The 18,250-nt window shown below is 48.9% G+C and overlaps 8 protein-coding genes across 8 annotated transcripts; 4 read left to right on the forward strand and 4 right to left on the reverse strand.

Annotated features, from left to right (window-relative positions):
- Positions 1-523: 523 nt before the first annotated feature.
- Positions 524-1,806, reverse strand: YALI1_C09150g (uncharacterized protein; the record flags this gene model as incomplete). The annotated part of the gene is made up of 3 exons (XM_002142993.3): positions 524-600; positions 1,121-1,217; positions 1,735-1,806. The coding sequence occupies 3 exons, from the start codon at positions 1,804-1,806 to the stop codon at positions 524-526; spliced, it is 246 nt and encodes an 81-aa protein (XP_002143029.3).
- Positions 1,807-3,712: 1,906 nt separating this feature from the next.
- YALI1_C09181g (uncharacterized protein) lies at positions 3,713-4,174 on the forward strand (the record flags this gene model as incomplete). Its single annotated transcript, XM_068282233.1, has 1 exon — positions 3,713-4,174. One exon carries the CDS (start codon positions 3,713-3,715, stop codon positions 4,172-4,174), a length of 462 nt encoding a protein of 153 aa, XP_068138334.1.
- A 936-nt stretch (positions 4,175-5,110) lies between these two features.
- YALI1_C09195g (uncharacterized protein) lies at positions 5,111-5,470 on the forward strand (the record flags this gene model as incomplete). The annotated part of the gene is made up of 2 exons (XM_068282234.1): positions 5,111-5,201; positions 5,244-5,470. 2 exons carry the CDS (start codon positions 5,111-5,113, stop codon positions 5,468-5,470), a joined length of 318 nt encoding a protein of 105 aa, XP_068138335.1.
- A 119-nt stretch (positions 5,471-5,589) lies between these two features.
- Positions 5,590-6,648, forward strand: YALI1_C09200g (uncharacterized protein; the record flags this gene model as incomplete). The annotated part of the gene is made up of 1 exon (XM_501534.3): positions 5,590-6,648. One exon carries the CDS (start codon positions 5,590-5,592, stop codon positions 6,646-6,648), a length of 1,059 nt encoding a protein of 352 aa, XP_501534.1.
- Positions 6,649-8,107: 1,459 nt separating this feature from the next.
- Positions 8,108-9,023, reverse strand: YALI1_C09230g (uncharacterized protein; the record flags this gene model as incomplete). Its single annotated transcript, XM_501535.4, has 2 exons — positions 8,108-8,566; positions 9,009-9,023. The coding sequence occupies 2 exons, from the start codon at positions 9,021-9,023 to the stop codon at positions 8,108-8,110; spliced, it is 474 nt and encodes a 157-aa protein (XP_501535.2).
- Positions 9,024-11,520: 2,497 nt separating this feature from the next.
- Positions 11,521-12,027, forward strand: YALI1_C09260g (uncharacterized protein; the record flags this gene model as incomplete). Its single annotated transcript, XM_501536.4, has 1 exon — positions 11,521-12,027. One exon carries the CDS (start codon positions 11,521-11,523, stop codon positions 12,025-12,027), a length of 507 nt encoding a protein of 168 aa, XP_501536.2.
- A 281-nt stretch (positions 12,028-12,308) lies between these two features.
- On the reverse strand, positions 12,309-14,063 carry YALI1_C09285g (uncharacterized protein; the record flags this gene model as incomplete). Its single annotated transcript, XM_501537.3, has 1 exon — positions 12,309-14,063. One exon carries the CDS (start codon positions 14,061-14,063, stop codon positions 12,309-12,311), a length of 1,755 nt encoding a protein of 584 aa, XP_501537.3.
- Positions 14,064-15,313: 1,250 nt separating this feature from the next.
- YALI1_C09308g (uncharacterized protein) lies at positions 15,314-17,577 on the reverse strand (the record flags this gene model as incomplete). Its single annotated transcript, XM_501538.3, has 2 exons — positions 15,314-16,405; positions 17,563-17,577. 2 exons carry the CDS (start codon positions 17,575-17,577, stop codon positions 15,314-15,316), a joined length of 1,107 nt encoding a protein of 368 aa, XP_501538.2.
- Between the last annotated feature and the right edge of the window lie 673 nt (positions 17,578-18,250).

The following is an 18,250-nucleotide window of genomic DNA, read 5'->3' on the forward strand; positions in this document are numbered from 1 at the left end:
ACTGCACAAACACCACCCACAATTGATGATTGTCCAGGTTTCAATTGACTCTTTTTTTTTCGCTCATCGACTCTCGCTCACCTTTTCCCTTCTCTCTACTCTGCTCTCTGTTGTTCAACATAGAATACACAGCGTATGGGACCTCTCTCCCACACTCACACTCACTCCACTTTCTCTTGCACTTGCCCTTTTGCCCCATAAAAACGACTGGGACTGGAAAACTAAGTTGACAGACCAGAGTGGGAGCTGTAAGGTGAGAATTTGACGGCGAAAAAAGTGTTGAAGAGAAGAGAAGAGAGAACAGAGAAGTGATGGGGAGATATATATCACGTAATAGCTGTTTGTGTAACCAGTAACAACTGAGGCGGAGACAATCAAAGATCCTTTCCAACCAAATCATCGCCTAACACACCCATTCCAAACGTCTACTCTACCAAGCAATTGCTGCCATACTAAATTAACATGATCGATTAATGTCTAAATGGTATTATGAGAAAAGATGAAGGGTTGACGACTGTCGGGCTTAGTACTGAGGGGCAGCTCGTCGCTTCTTGAAGGCCATGAGCTTTCGGAACATGAACATACAGAACAGAAGGACGCCTGAGTTAGTATTGTGATGAGGGGTACGGTGGGATACGACAACAGACAACGGAAGGCACCGACCACAGCTCGTACACAGCAGTGAACAAGACTTTCCGCAAAGCAAAAAAACAACAACAGAGACCACGTGGATACGTTGATACAGGCACTAACACAATAGAGAGCATGACGAACATGACAAAGGAAATTGGACAGAGACCGACAATGGGTGAGAGATGACAGCCGACAACAGCGTCCATAACAATCGCTCATAGAAAGCCGCCCATCCACAATTCCCACAATCGCCCGTTCATCGCGGTTCCGTGTCGTTTGCCAATCCCTGTTCGGTTTCATCCATCTGCCGAGTAGCGTGTTTTATGCCATGTTGTAGTATGGTGCGTTGTGTCGACTGCGGAGTGTGGTGTTGTGTGGTGCACTGTTTGTATCGATGACATGTAGTGCTGTATAGCTGGATAACAGGACGAGAACCGGAGTTCTTTCCTGCTGGAAGATGCGCTATTTCCGTTCAATTAATACTCACCAACAAGACCAACGAGAATGATAACGAGAATGACACCGGCGGGCAACATGTTGAAAGTGTGTGGTGAAAGAGAGTGCTGCTGAAGAAGTTGGGCGAACTATGGGTTAATAAGGATGCGGATGAAATTTAAATTTCCGCGGCTGGAAAATCACTCAGAAATAAGGTTGTAAACAAGTGAATGGGACTGTCAAGACAAGCGACTGGTAGGCCATATAGCGGGAAAGGCGGGAGCTAGCAGGCTGTAAATTCGGGAGTGGAGGTCTCCTGGGCGGCTGACCACGCCCATCGACTTTCCAAGGCCATATCTCGCCCCCATCAGCCCCTAATCTCCACCCCATTTCCCGGACTTAATAACTCAATATACCGTTTTGTCCAAATAACCTCCATTTTAGGACAAGCGACTAGGCACTGTATTGGGCCAATCAAAATCCGATGCAATGGGCGGGCTTAGGGTTCAGCGTGTGTAACATGGCAACCACACTCACAGCACCGACGGCAAATAAAATAAAAAAAAAGGCAGAGGCGCTTCCTCCGACGGAAAATGACAAAATGGACCCGACCAGACGCTTGGCTCCCCTCCCTTGGCGCCGTTACCCTCCAGAAACTGTACTCACCTGTTGACGTTGATGCACAAGCGCTGGCACTGGGCCACACTGACGATGCTTATATATCCGACTTTGCGGCATTAAGCCTGGAAAGGAAAAACGGCGATAGACGCCATACAGAAAAAAGCCATACACGAGGAGAAAAACGGTTCGGATTTCCGGAGATAGTGTCTCCTGATTGGGGGGTAGATGGAGACGGTTGGAGGTGTAACACAGGCAGTAGATAGAAGTAGCATCGGAGAACCCGGATCTGAACTCGTATTGCCAATACCTCTCCTCATTCGCCTTCTACAGCGACTCCCCCATTTCACGGACTTGTACCACACGGCTGCAGGTTTTCAGCATCTCTCGGATTCAGGGGTGAAAGTTGCACAAGGTAAGTTGAAGCTCTGAACGTTGGCAGATTGAAAAGTTGCAAATTCAATTTCTTGTCTGAGGCATTACCGGTTTACTGGCGAGTTGTAGGTTGTAGCCGTGTGTACATGAAGGGTGAAGGCTCAAGGGTTGTTTTTTTCGCAGCATTGGCTGTACTGATATTAGTGCGGCCAGATAGACTCTGGGGAGTGAAACAAATGGGTTTCTACCTCTCACAGACGGTGTACACAAATATACGGATCATTGTTAGTTTGGTCAGGTATACACAAAGATTGTACAGTGGACTCTGTGAATTTGCCTTGATCATGTTAGGATATGTTAGGAAATGTCTTGGTGGTGCACCCAGCAATTGTACAGCATGAGGTAAGGGGTAGGGTGGGGCTATAATGGGGGGTCTCTGGCCGTTATTTGTTGGCCCAATCGAACCACCGACGCCCAGCCTACAAGCGATACGCTGCAGCTTTTCATTTCTCGCTTCTGGTGCTAGCCAAGGCCTTTCCCGGATCAAATCGGCAAAATGGCCGTATCTCCATCGATCATGCATGAGTTAATTATGCACGGTTTTTTAACGTTTCTGAAAACTGTGATTCTGTTCCGATCAACTGTGAAGGGGATGGCCGAGCGATGGAGTTGGCGGGTTGTCGGGGGCTGCTTATTGGCGGTTTCGGAGTGCATTATTGTTCTATGAAGTCATGAGTTGTTTGTGTATGTCTTTTCTTTCGAAAATCTCGAGTCGACGTCGTTTTTCCCACCTTTTCGTTGACTTGATGCCCAGGTTCAGGCTGTCCCCAACCGCCCAAAACGGAAGGCCACTGTCCATTTCGGGTCATACACAAACCTCACAACCTTATTGGGCTCACACGATAGTCCGACACGATAGAGCGACAGTTTCCTGAGGGGATTGAATAAGGACAAGGACAAACATGAGCGAAAAGGAGGTGCAAGAGGTGCAAGAGATGCGAGAGGTGCAAGGAGGGTGCAAAGAAGGGCGGGAAACCGGCCCAAAAAAAAATAAGAGAACAAAAGAAACCCAACAAGCAAATTACAGTAGATGAGGGGAGAAATACATGTCTACACGCACGAGAAAAACAGGTGATTGGCGTGAAAGTGCTGATGGGGATGACATTGACATTGACTATAGCGGGCTGTACGATACAGTGGATGCGCACTTGTCTATGTTTACAACTGTGCTTCCGACTATGTTGTCTGTTGTCTGTTGTGTATGGTGATGTCCACTGTATCACAATGTCCAATCACAAGTTCCCGGATCCAACCAACGCTAGCTACAGTAATAATAGCCCGTACTCTCACTCTACTTAAACTAGGTTGCAACTCTGTCCACTAAGTTCGACACCTTGTCAACTGGGTTCGAGCCTTGTCGACTAAGTTTTTCAGCTGGAACAGGAGTGAATATCGATTTCACAGTCATGGTTTGTCCATGAAATCTCTTCGCGCCGGACAACCATCCAAGCGAACGACGTCATGGTTTATAAGCCGTCTGCGGCACAGTAGCCACAGTGCATGCTGCTTGTGCGCACATACTGCGCAGCGGCCCATTCCCTTCAACTCCAGTATCGTGGAACATGCAACACTGCTGCTATAGACAAGCCGGATGCTGATGGATCGCTTGTCTACTGTACCCGGCAACATCCCTTTGGTCACACATCATCTCCAATATCACCCAAATCGGGTATATTGTGCTCCTGTCTTACTCCATGTGCAGTATTCGGGAGATCCAAATGCACGCAGTCGTAGTAGGTACATGATTGGGTTGTGGCTTTGGTACAGAGTCAGTGGGTTCTCCTGGACGATCATTGGGCCCTGGTGCTCGAAATGTCGCTGCTATTCACGAAGTGAAGACGACGCTACGTTGCCAATGTCCTATCATGACTCACAATCCAGATGGGATAACTCGTACATCTGGACGAATAGACCGTCTTGGAATCATGGATGGAACCCCCGTGCGACCTTCAGCCATTCTGTAAAAATAGGTGCCGACACTCTGCATCTTCACAGCATAGCAGAACGATCTTTTAGAAGCATCCTACCAGCAAGTACAAGTACAGTATATTGAGCAAAGTACTTCTACTTCTAGTTACAACGATCTGGAGTATTTCGGGCGACGCTTAGATTATAATACAAATGTAACCGAGACCCGGACTGTTCCACTACCATATCTCCATCTCCAACAGTTGGGCTAACAGTGCATTAGAGTATGATCCCGGTTTTCGTCTGATACCAGTACTCATACCGGAAGTTGTAAATGTACCAGGTTACGATACTTGTGCGAGTTCATACAATCTAATCATCAACCCCTCTTCTCTAAGATGGTTTGAAGACCCCATCGTCGGTGCGTAGCCAGGCCGAGTACCTATGCTATACCACCATGTAAGTATTAGAGTCAGTGCGTCCGAGAAAGACCTCTGATTCTTCACTCACTCATTCCCTCACTCACTTCCTCCCTCACTTCCTCCCTCACTTCCTCACACCAGCTCTCTCATCCTTTCTGATAACAGACAGACTCAAAAAAACAATGGCCTTGTGTGCAGACGCAAGTGTAGATGTTATCAGATGTCTCTTCAGTCGGCTAGAGCTGACTGGAATCGGAATCGACTCAATGCACTGTCATCGTCACTACTTTGTTATCTTCTCTTGATACAACAAGTCTCACATCATCTCGCTCTCACTACAGGCTCACCACCGATCCCGCTTGTAACCTTCAGAACGGCCGTAGTTAGACTTCACTTAGACCTCCCAACCACAGACTCTCTCATTTGCTGAAGAGTCCCATTTCCTTTCCCATTACACTCATTAATCACTCAACCCTTCCAACTGTGTCAACAACACCACCTCCAACGATCATGTGACGAGCTCCCCCACACCACGTCCCATGACTCTCCAATGGTGACAGCTCCGTTTCCACAGCGCCACGTTACACAAACGCCGTCACGTCGCCCGCAATATCTCCACCTCCACACCCGGTTCAGTACAGTACTGTAGGGTCCCTAACATGTCCCGATTGGGGCGCCCACGCCTCAGCTACATTCCACAGGGCTCCATTAGCGTGTTTTGCAGGCGCGTCTGGGGGTTGATTGTTTATCGTGCATGACTTCCGGGTAACATAAAGGCTGGCTGGAGTGCAGAGAGGATCCTTGGGAGGGACGCCTGGGGGCTCAATTGTGGTTTGATCGAAAAGTTAGTCTCCGCAATCGACCCGTGGAAAGATTTACGGTCGACTGAGTGTCTCCTGGGCCCTTTTCTGTGCCGCCATCCCGCTCATTTATATGTCCTGTTGCTGGTTTGTTTACTTGGGGTTGGCCCCGTTAGTGCAAATAAGCTTTTAGGGTCCCAGCCAGCCACCGCAACCTAACTAGAATAAAAAACACACGCACAACACCACTTATTACACCAGTGACACACTTTGTGGACGCGCCGTTATCACCACCACTTGTTACTGTACGCACGGACACAAACACACAACCATTCGCAATGTCGCAGTTCACCAAACTTCAGTACATGAAGAAGGCCGAGCTCATGAACCTGGCTCAGTCTCTGGACCTGGCTGATGAGGGCACCAAAAACGACCTGGAGGATCGTATCACGCGGGCTCTTTCTGCCCGACGGCTCGAGCTCGAGGCCACTGATGAGTTCAACTTCCTCTACACCTCTAGTCCGCGAAAACGGATTGCCCGAGCCCCTCGAGTGCCTGCAGCTGTGCAGCCCGACGTCAAGGTGAGCAGTCTGGACGCTGACGATGAGGACGACGATGAGGATGATGACGACGAGGACGACGAGGACGAAGAGGACGACGAAGAGGAGGAGGACAGCGAGCCCACTGAGACCCTGGCCGAGCATTGGGCCCGATGGAAGGAGGTGGTTGGTGGCCACGTTGAGGACCTGTACCGAGAGGTCGAGTTCCAGGTCGAGGAGGCCGTGTCGTTTGTGCGATACCAGCTGTCCACTGTCGAGTCCGCCACCATCTTTGCTCTGCTCATTGAGCTTTACTACCTATTTGTGCAGCTCATCCCCTTCCAGCTGGGTCTCCGATGGGGCCGAATCCCCACCCGAGTGGGCCACTCCCTCATCCAGCACCTTGAGGATGGCGGTCACCACGTTGTCAAGGCCGGATGGTTCGACCTCAACGACTGGTTCCCCCTGCACGTGGTCCAGACCCCCGACTTTTCCGTTCTGCTCCAATGCAAGACCTGGTCCACTCTGGTATTCTGGGCCGTCGGAGCCATCGCTCTGCCCGCTACTGTGGCCTACTTTGTCAACTTCACCGCCACAAAGAAGAAGACTCCCGCCAAGACCCACCAGGCCATTGTCTACCTGCGACAGATTGACCCCTTTGTCTTTAACCTGGTGCGAATCATCAACTACTACATTCTGACCCGGGGTCTGTTGACCGTCTTCCCCTTTGTGGCCTCCTGGACCTGGGGTCTGCTGCGGGCCAACCGACAGGCCATTGTCCTGAACGCTGCCTACGGCGACCTGCCTCTTTTCAGCGGCGCCGCTCTGGTTCTTCTTGCCATCTACGCTCAGATCTAAGGATTGAAGCTATCATATCAAGACTAACGATGGGGGTGGGAGTGGACACGTGATGACGATGAAGAGATGCCCATCGCGTGTTGGACGCCGAACAATTTCGCTCAATGGCTTTGCTACGATCCATTTCATGTTTGCAGAAAACGAGCCATAGACTTTTGTATTTTTATGTGTAAGATTAATCGATTAATAATAGGATGACTGTGACAGCGTGCGTGCTGTTCACGCCATGTCCTTGTACAGTACGTATTCGTGGACACCCGTGGTGACGGCTCTTGGTCGCCACTGTGAGTGACAGGAACAGAAACCCTGTCAAAACAATCACAACATTGTCCCGTCAACAATCAAAACAACGTGTGCATTCAAAACGCGAACCTTCGTGTCCTACCTCCACATGGCGATAGGTTTCTTCTGTCAGCCGTACAGACGTGATGTTTACTCGTTCTTAAGTTTAGCGTGTTTCTGCGACTGCCGTGATTGTCCCAGTTGATGGTGAAATATTTGCCGAGGTCTGTGGCAGGTATGTTTTCGTGTTGTCGTAGCTATAGGTTGCGAGTATCTGCACAAGTTGCTGTAAACGTGAAGTGTGGCCTGGTGCTATCTGGAAACCTGTGAGTTGGTTGGAAGTTTGTGGTGGATGTTTAAGTGGGTGTATTCGGTCGCCACAGGCACTTGTAGATGCCATAATTTATGTGATTCGTCGCTATATCCTCTATCCAAGATCTTTTCCATCTGTATGCTCCCCATATGTACAGGCGGATTACTGTGCATAAGCTGTGTATGTATCAGAGCGGACATGATGAACAATCAACATACCGCCAATTGGACAGTAATGAAGAGTACAAACACGGGAGCGACAATTAAATACCACTGGTGACGAAATTCCCGCGCCCCTGACCCCACGCAACCCACCCATCACCCATTTTCGACAAGTAGCACCTCCACTCTCAGCCCCACAATGTCAGCCGCCTACGACACAAAGTTGGTACTGCAGGGTAACACTTGTAGAGCGTTGCTCAGACGACTCGACCGACGTATGAGGGAGAGCATTGCTCGACGGGAATAGGTGGCAGAGAAACGAAAGATGTATTACTGGAATCAGCTCGTCGAGAGGAGTCGAATGATACAGCATAGAGTGTTGTGGCACACCTGGAAGGGACCTGATTGTTGCACTTTCTGAAGTGTTCTGTGGACAACGTTGCGAACTCAATGATCGTGGATGAACGATATAAACCACAACAAATAGATGGTCGAAGAGCCATCGAATACACCAATAGAAAGATGATATAGGCATATAGTTGCACCAGAACACACCCAGCTATCTACAGTCTCATTTTAGTACATAGCTTCATTACTACATGACTACTAAGGTACAACTACCGTCACCAACAGCTCAGTGGACAGCATATATATAATCTCAAAACCAACAACTTTTTATAGTAAAAACAAGTCAGAGATGCGATTAGTTACCCTTGGGGGCCTCCTTGTAGGAGATGACGGCCTCCTCGCCCATGGCAGAGATGACAGTGACAATGAGATCCTTGCCCTCGTCGAACTCGGTCTGGATCTTGTCTCCGATCTCACCCTCGGGAAGAGGAACATCGTCCTTGGTGGAACCGTCGGCGGTGAAGAGAGACAGGAAACCATCATCAATGTCGATGAGCTGGAACTCCTCTCGCTTGACGTTGGGGACCTCCATGTTGTGGGTGGAGGGGGACAGATCCTCAAGCTTCTTGTTGGTGAAGATATCGGTGGCGACAAGGTGGACCTTGGCGTGACCGTGCTTACCAGTCTTGGAGGTGGACATGTCAATGATCTTGCAGGGTCGGCCCTTGATCACGACGTGACCGTTCTTTCGCAGAGCGGAGCACTGGATGGGGTAGGTCTGGGAAGCACCGGCGTTAACGGTATCAAAGGTGTGCTACGGTTAGTATATGATCGGTCGGTGCATCGTCTGTGTAACGGCAGTGATCGAATGATGTGGCCAGTGCGATTGTCAAAACCCCCCCCCGTCTAATGTCCTTTCACGCATGTGTAACTGATCACAAGACCACATACACAAAAAGGCCAACACACGATAGAGACACAAACACAAACGGCAGATGGAAAGAGAATAGTCGACTCAAAGCAACGCAAAGCACACAGTACGACTGCGACGCTCAGGTTGCCTTTCGAGGTGGCCTAGTGCACTCATGACAACGTCAATGTCACATAGCACTCTCAGCCATGTCCACAAATCCTCCTTCCTAAAACTGACTGAATCAATCACTCGACCGGACCCATCCATCGAAAACAGGCGTCCAATGGCTTTGCCATTCAATCCAGAGCATTTTCAGCCCCGAAATCCAGCGTCTGATACTCACTTCTTCGTCAGCCATTTTTTCTTGTAGTGTAGTGTAGAAGTTAAAAGCCAGGTTGTGTAAAAAATTTCAATGAAAATCAAGCAAACCTTGGTTGCCATTGTCGACGGTTGGGACATGGGAGGTTAGGGTAAACAGTCTGTAAGTTACACCCGACCAAGGGGCAGAGTGTAGGATATACGGCTCGTGGGGTGTATATATGAGATGTTTAGCCATGTGATCTACATTATGTGACATGGTCACGCAAATCTGTCCACTTGTATAAATTCTTCTCAATTTATCCGGTTTTATCACGATTTTCTACGATCATTCTGCCCCTCGCTTATACAATATTTTGGGTATTATTATTATGCATCGAATTAAAGACATTTTCATTTGCCGACCAAGAGTTTATTGAAGTTCAAGACGGTGGATTAGTCAAATATAGCCAGACGTGTAGAAGTGCTAGAGACACAAAAATTGCAGAAATGTGTTCGGCTCGCTCTCAGCTACCAAATGATATAGATCCAACCACGCTATCCGTCCAGCTGAATCCGTCCATGATCCCAAAGTTACGACATTACTTCAGGGTAACATTTTTTACCCTGAAGTAGATACACGGCAGAAGGTCTTGCCCAAAGCCAAATTTTAATCTCCTCCGCCCAAACTCAATTGTCCTGGACTGGTCACGTGGGACGAGTGGCTCCAGTTCTTCCCATCGGTGCAACTCAATCGACTCTCTGGTCACGTGGACCTCTGCGTTGCGCGCTTGCTGTTTGTATGTTGCATGTTTGAGTCGTCGCCCCCAAACCAAATCTTATTTAGGCCAATCAGAGCACTTTACATGTTGACAGAAAATACAGTGTTTGCGATTAGCCTGACAAAAGTAAATTAGTTGGTGACATTTTGAGAAGAGAGGAGAGGGTATATTGGTTTGTGGAGGTCCATGAAGAGACTATGGCTAGCCCAACGGGATTATTGGGCAGTGGGACCATGATAGGGCAAGTTGCGGTTGGGCAGAGATGCCCTGTCATGTAACCAGACTCTCTCACTCTGGCTATAATGAGTTATGATAGTTGGGTTTTAGTTGGGTTTTAGTTGGATTTTAGTGGGAAGACCAACTAACGGTGGTATGAATAAGTAATTTTACAACATCTTCTGAGCTCCTACGAGTAGGTCAACTACAGAAATGAAGGAGTTTCCAATGTTTTGTGCGATGACCTGACGGACATAAAAATCTGCGTCTCAAGTACCAGTTGATATGGCCCTTATCTTGTTCCTTTGGCTTACTTGTAGTGTTTTTCTGCCTCACATTCCAGAAGGTGATCATAACACCAGGCTGCTTCAGGTTAAGGCTACAAGTACAGGACATACTTGCAGCTACAAGTAGAATATGTACTGTATGGTACGAGTTCAGCAGCTTCAAGTAGAGGCCAGTGCCTGCTGTACATAGTAGATAGATCAAAATATATCTTGAAACAATAATGAGAATGTACAAATTGCAAAAGTCTACATTCCATTCGATTCGTTCATGGACCGTTTGTCTGGTGCATACAAACACCTATGATATCACAAAGTATCTGAAAAAAGCAGGTGTATCGGTACTGTTTTGTAATGTGACAGTATTTTGCAACCGGTCGTGACTCCCGTAGTGTTTCCGCATCTCTTGAGAGACATTCAGGCACAGTCTCAGTGTTGACTTCCGTATATACAGTCGAGCCTTATGATGAGTTAATTGCTCTACTCATGCGAGCATAATACTGTACGTCCTTTCCGCCGTCTCTTTTACAGTAGACACGGCTCTCAATTTTACCCCTGGTTACCAACACTAACTTAGTGACTAATGGGGTTAAGAGTTGTTGGCAGATGCTACAATACCGTTGATACTCATGGACGCCCCGTGATTTATCACCCTCTCATTTTTACCACTTTTTCTCTACATGTTGCTTTTCTGCACTGGGCGAATATCTGCTTCTTTCAGGTCGTATTGGTGCACAACCACAGGGCTTATAATAAGCTTTAGTCTACAGTAATAACCTTTCGTTTGTTCCTGGCCTGTGAAACCAAGTGAGACAATGATGAGAGGGTGGGCGAGCGGTTGAGAGGAGTGTTTTCTCCGAAATTGAAGAGAAGAATCTGCAAATCGGTCCCATATATGTATTAAACAGATTTCCTAAAAGTCTAGACCCTACCATTTACTTTTGGACCCGAAAACCCCCTCAATCTCGCCTCTGCAACACTCAGGAACCATGCTTCCACGGCGCATGCTGGGAGGTAAGACGATTTTCAGAGACCAGCAAAGTCCTTCAATATTGGTCCTGTAGACACAGGACTGAATTTGATCGAATGGGAACGACGAGAAGAACAATTCAATAGTAATTTCATACACCGAAACATTCTATGCACCCCTCCAACAGCCTAGTCATCTGGCTCATCTGACAGAACCTACACCTCTTTAACCTCTTACCCTCCACGACAACTGCACTACACCACATTTTTTTGGTGTCGCTCTTTGGCTTCTCTTCCCCAGTCTCCCATGTCCTTCAAAATCCTTCAGGCTGCTCTGGTGGTCGCCACCCTGGTCACCACCGTCCTGGCTGTCGTCCAGATGAAGGCCGACCTCAACAGCGTCGACATCATTCCTGCCGACGGATACATCATCACTCTGTCATCTCTGTCAGCAGTCTACATGATTGTGGCAGCTACCGTTCTCAACTGCACCGGTGCCAAGGTCGCCTGCGAGTCCATGCTGTCTTTCGCTTGGCTGGCAGGCACCATTCTGATCGGTGTTCAGAGAGGAGGCATGTCGTGCTTTTCCGTCTCCGAAGTCAACAACCCCATCACCCACATCTCGATCAAGGTCCTGAGTCAGGCCAACTGCAACCTCGGCAACGCCTCTATCACCCTCTCGGCCTTGACCTTTGCTGCCTTTTGTGTCGCCACCTACAAGACCTTTGGAGGAAACTATACCATACATGTCGTCCCTAAACCGGGCCACCAGCGTCTTCCCCAGGACGAGTCCGAGGTTTACGACAAGTGCTAATACTAACATTGATTAATGAACAACGAATAATGATGGACTAACGACTGTGTAGCACGGTATACTGGTGTATAAGTAGTACATCAGTTAAGCAGAGCCAGTAGAGACTGCGTGGGTACTGTATGTATGGTGCGGAATACAGAGTAGAAAATCAACATCTATGGGTGACATACAATACTGTTGTAGACCTTCTTCAATACAAAGCCAATTCATTTTTATTCAATACATAAATCATCATCATACGTCTACACCTCCGGCACCCCGGCTCGTTAGTATATACCGTCCTACAACTCTCCCTCGCACAGCTTGTCGTAATCAATGGCTGCCAAGGCTGACTTTACCGAGTCGATGAACAGACCGACTTCGCACACTCCATCGGCGTTCTCGGGACACTGCTTGAGACTGGAAAGAGGGAGGATTCGGCCGTTAAGAACAATTCGAATGTACGTACTTGAAACACCCTCCGTCTCGGCATCACAATCAAACACTTCGACGGTAATTCGAGCACCAAAGGGAGTCAGGCGCGAGATGATTACGTTTCGGGGCACCTTGATCTTGTCAGGGGTAAGCGACTCTTGCAGAAAGTCAAGGTTCAAAGCGGTCAGAACAGACAACAGGACAGAGTCATGGGACATGTCCATGTAAAGAGGTTGGTCCAGAGGGAAGGTCTTATTGCTGGAGGTCTCTCCCACATCAACTCCGTAGACAGGAGTGGTGATGAGAACACCTTCCAGACGAGCAACAAGTTCACTCAGCCATCCAGCTCCCTGAGCCACACCAGTCTTGCTTCCGAACATGTCGTTGTAGTAGAACTTGAGGTCGGAGGCGTACTCGTAGCCTCTCCACTCGGTTTCGGTGAAGAACTCGCAGAACTTGGAGTGTCCGAAAGCTGCAGTTTCGAACGCACATAGCTGCTGCATCTGGAATGCGTCGTGGGCGGTGAAGTTCTCAAACCCGGGAATCAGTTCCTGGAAACGCAAGCTGGCCTTATTCAGGTAGTTGTCGATCCATTCGGCCTCCTTCTGCTTGCCCGACACGGATTTGGGATTGTTGTAAGCGTTTTTGCACGAAAAGTAGCTGGCAAGAGTAGCATTTTCGCCGTCCTTCTCAGGCTGAAGAGACAGCGTGAACAGATCGTTGTTTTTGGCAAAGAAACCCTCACTCCAGGCCTGAGCAGAGTCTCGAATTCGCTCCTGTTCAGTTGCTCGAATAACAATGGGGTCATGACTCCACTTTCCAAGCAAGCTACCCTCATTGAACAAATGTCGACCGTGAGAAGACCAGAATTGAGCACCTGCAGCAAACTCAGTAGAGTATCCCCGAGGAACGAGCAGTTCTCGCTCCAACAGATAGTTCCAGTGGTCAACCCAGGCAAACATCTCGTCCGTCTGGTTGTTAATGCTGCTCTTGAGCTTGTCAGCAAAAGCTACCATGTTGTCTGCTGCTCCATCAGTAGGGTATCGCTCTCCATGTCGATGAAGAACATGAGCCTGTCTCAGAGTACAGACGCCCATTTCAGGCACCAGAGGAAATCCATGGTGGTCCAACCGGCCTTTTTCTCGAGCAGTAACGCCGTGAAAAGACACGCCGTCAGAGAAAAACGGCGATAAGCTGCCCCAGTTCTCCTGCATGTGGAATTTGTTTTTGTACACCGCGCCGGTGTGCTGAGCCTCGCTCAGAGCAGCAGCTCCCTGTTCGCTCTTTCTTGGCTCTCCGGAAATAGTGGGAAGTAACAGGTACAGCACAATGAGCAGAACAGTCACTCCGGCAGTAGCCAGACCGACAATCTTGTTACGTCGACTCTGCAGCTTGCGACGCGACCCGCTGCCTCGAGCTCCCAGCTTTGGTATCGGGATCTGGTCCACCTGAGGCAAGTTCATGGGATCACCCAAGTCTCCAAGCTCATCATATCCGTCATCCTCGTCCATGTCAAAAGTCACGCTGGGGTGGCCCGGCGTCACGTGACTCGACCCGACGTCGCCCAGATCTCGTTCTATTGACGACGTGGACGGGTCTTCCAGTTTTCGGTACTTGCTCATCGTTTGGTGCGGTTGATAGGCGATAGGTCTAGTGAGCAGCTGCGTGACGTGTACTGATAACTTAGATAGGGGTTAGGGTTGACTATGGGGCGGATTTCTGGGTGGAAAAGAGAGGATCTGGGCGGCGTTTGTGTCTCGGAATGTTGCTATAGTCATTGAGACGTTGTAAATGGGTCCAATTACCATACTACATTTACGATCAGCATTTTTCAGGAGATAAAAAATTAAGGTGGCGTGAAAGAGGGGTAGATGAGATCCTGCAATATCTGCGGTTGGACTAGCCACTGTAGAAGAGAGACAACTGATACCAGCGGCTGTTATTACAAGACAATTGTTCATCTGAGCACAAAAAAACAAACTATCCAATTGAAAGGGCCGCAATTCTCACCCTACAGGCATCATACATCCTCATTCCTCGAGGGACTTTAGCTTGTATCGTATTGGCGTTTGGGTTGGGGGGCGATAAGCCAGAGGAGGTGAACTCTGGGCGGGAGGATGGTCACTAAATGGAGCTAAAGGGAAGTTTGCGTAGCGCCCGGAGATAATGGTTCATAACCTGAGGTGTCATTCCAGATTGTTCTACAATACAAACTGTATGGTGCACTGTGAATATACTCTTTCTGGCGACAGAATGAGCGGTATGTGCATACCTAGGTACACCTAGCTAGAGCAAACCACCTTTTCCTTTCATGACCTAATATGATACTGTAACTAGTAGCTACCAAGAGGCAAACTTGACAATCATTACTCGCATTCATCGTACATCACTATCGGAGTGTCTCCTTGTTTGTCTTTGCTCTCTAGCCGTAATATACATCTCTACCACGAATGCATACAACACCCGATACATGCCAGAATCTTTTTATTAATACTAAACGGATTTCATAAGTACAGTATGTACATACGGAAAAGTATGAACCCTATAACAATCATTAAAATTGTACGAGTCTCGTACATTTACGGTACGATTACTAAACATATCTCTCACGGCGACTATCTTCGTCTACGAAATGCATCTCCCCTGCTTTAACATGGATATATCTCCTCATTCACACGCTCCATAATCACCATCCGCCTACGTACACTTGTAGTACTTGTACTTGCTCTGCAACTCACTATACTTTTACATTTTACTATTCACCTGTTCTTATATATACAATACTCGCTGTGCTTGTACCGACATGCTCCGCTCGTATTGAGCGGACTCATCCGTCAAGCAGTGACGTCGCTGGGAACCACGCTCATATTGATTAGTTCTTGTTTCGTCGCTCCTTGACGGCGTTGGCCAGCTCGGTGAGCATGTCCACGGTGGTCTCCCAAGAGACACAGGCGTCGGTGATGGAGACACCGTATTTAAGGGCAGAGGGGCCCTCCTTGGGGACCTTCTGGTTGCCCTCGTGGATATTACTCTCGATCATGACACCGATGATCTTCTTCTCGCCAGCAGCAACCTGCTCAGCAACGGCCTTGGAAACCTTGGGCTGGTTTCGGTAGTCCTTGTTGGAGTTGCCGTGAGAGCAGTCAACCATGAGCATGGACTCGGTGGCCTTCTTGCACTCGGCGACGGACTCGGCGTCGTAGTTGGTGCCCTTCTTACCTCCTCGCAGAATGATGAAGCAGTTCTCGTTACCCTTGGTGGTGGTGATGGCGGCAACACCCTGCTTGGTGACACCCATGAAGTGGTGAGGGTGAGAGGCGGCCTGGACAGCATCAACGGCAACACCCAGAGTACCGTCGGTTCCGTTCTTGAAACCAACGGGGAAAGACAGACCGGAGGCGAGCTCTCGGTGCAGCTGGGACTCGGTGGTTCGAGCACCAATGGCACCCAGGGAGAGCAGGTCGGCCAGGAACTGGGGAGAAATGGTATCGAGCATCTCGGAGGCAATGGGCAGACCCAGATCGGTAAGGTCGCAGAAGACCTTTCGGGAGAGTCGCAGACCCTTGTTGATGTTGAAAGACTCGTCCATGTCGGGGTCGTTGATCAGACCCTTCCAGCCAACGGTGGTTCGGGGCTTCTCGAGGTAGGCTCGCATAACGATGACGAGCTCACCAGACAGCTTGTCAGACAGCTCCTTGAGTCGCTGGGCGTACTCCATGGCGGCCTTGGGGTCGTGGAGGGAGCAGGGACCGACAATGCACAGCAACTTGTCGGACTTGCCGGTGATGACATCAATGGAGTCCTTTCGGCCCTTGGAGACGGTCTCTCGGGCGTTTTTGGTGGAGGCAACCTCAGTCTGGAGAAGAGCGGGAGCGAGGAGGGGGTCGTAGCCCAGAATTCGCACGTCCTCAGCAGAGGAGGCGTTGGGAGAGGAGGAACGGGACATGCCGTCGGGTCCGAACATCTGGGTTAGCGAAAAACACAACGAGTTTGAGCGAAGAGAACATTATGTGAGGCATGTTGGCACGTGTCCGTCACCAGAATATGCCTCTAGCTGTTCAGAGCACGAGGTTAGCTGTTCGAGGTCAGCTCAGACTTGCGAATTGAACTGAGCATATTATGAGCAGATGATCTCTTGAGCGTAATAATGATCCGTTGGAGATCTGATCTGAAGTGGTGTGTGTACCGACACAGAAATGTGATGAAACGAGAATTGACCCATACCATCAGACACAGTCATATATCGATAATGATGCATAATGTTGAAATTCAGGTTTTCACCAGAATCAGTCACACACTTAAAACCACACTCAAATCACACTCAAGCTCAAGCAATGAAACACACGCCTAGTGACAAACTCTAGTCTGACTCATTGATTTGAGGGGCGCTAGAACGACGTTGGACTAGATCTTCAAGGGCTAGCTCGAAAAAGATTTTAGACCGTGGTGGTGGAGGGTGGCGGGTGGAGTGTCAGTGGGACGTGATGTCTGTGGAATGTCACTCTGCAGGGATATGCTGTATGTACAGCATGATGTGTATGCGCTGTATACTGTGGGAGTTGTCAGGTCTACCAGAGACACGTATCTGATAGGGAAGAACAAACGACCGTATCTCAGACGCTCTGCAGCGCTCGCTGTGTGGCATCAATATCTCGCGAGACTCATTGAAGACAGAACAGTCAAACACCTCGTCGAGTGCAGCACCACAACATTGCACAGCAAACACCCTCCAGAACGGCCGGGAGGCCCACAAAACCACCAACTGATCCGCCCTGGCCGTCCAAGCTCAGAAATCAAATCTCGTCTCAATAACACTTCTGTAACATGCTCAGGGGTGGATCTCCACAACTGTCACACAGCAGCACAGAGAGCTCAGAAACAAGCACCTAGAACCTCTCAGATCAATAGCGCGTGAACCACAGCAATCCCAGAGAGTCTCGCCACCTCTGATATCGACTCTCTGACAGAAAAATCGACCTCAAACACTTTCAAAGCTGCACCCAAAGACAGATCAGTATTTTGGCGTCACCATGTCGGAAACCCCGTCTCGAACTGTCCTGGTACTACCACTGGGCTACCCCTTGTGCTGCTTTCTTTGTCCTTCACCAGAATCATACTCACAGGAGAATTGGCCATTATTGTCGTTTTGTGTGTGTCGATAGTAATCGTATTGAAGGGTCAGAAATACTGCAGCACAACGCTTCCTTAATAAACTCTCTGTTTTTTTTACCACTGAAAATCTCCCAAACTCTGTTGGCCCTCTTTTTTCTACTCGATGAGTAATATGCAATGCGGTGCACCTTTGAGTTTCAGTGTGTTAAATGTGCGCCTGTGATTGGCCACGCCAAACTCTTTTTCTAGTCGAGTCCAAGAACGACATCACGTGAATGGGACCCTGGAGAGAGATTTATACCAGCAAGACCCCCAAAAGCAAAAGTATTCGCTTACTTACTCCTTGAATGTCTTCCATAAGCTTGCTGATCAAAACTGACCCAGTTCTCGCTTCAAAGCAACCTTCTCATCTCTTATGAGACCCAGGACTCGACCAATTCTTAATGTTCTCGGTCTAAACTCCGTGGATCCCCCATGACGACCTCTTCTTCTATCCTACTCGAAAATCTCACCTCCGAAGCTGTTCTACCCCGATTCTACAGCACTTTCCTCTTGAGATCGACACTGGAAGGGTCTCGAAAAAAACGGCTCACGTGATTTCGGAACGCACTCGCATGCATATTACCGCCGCTGCACTCTCCACGCCAGACTGTGTGCATCTCTAGAGTGCATCTCCAACGTGCTGTGAGCGATGTCC

The sequence above is a fragment of the Yarrowia lipolytica genome, chromosome 1C (assembly GCF_001761485.1).
Source record: "Yarrowia lipolytica chromosome 1C, complete sequence".
Taxonomy (NCBI): Eukaryota; Fungi; Ascomycota; class Dipodascomycetes; order Dipodascales; genus Yarrowia; species Yarrowia lipolytica.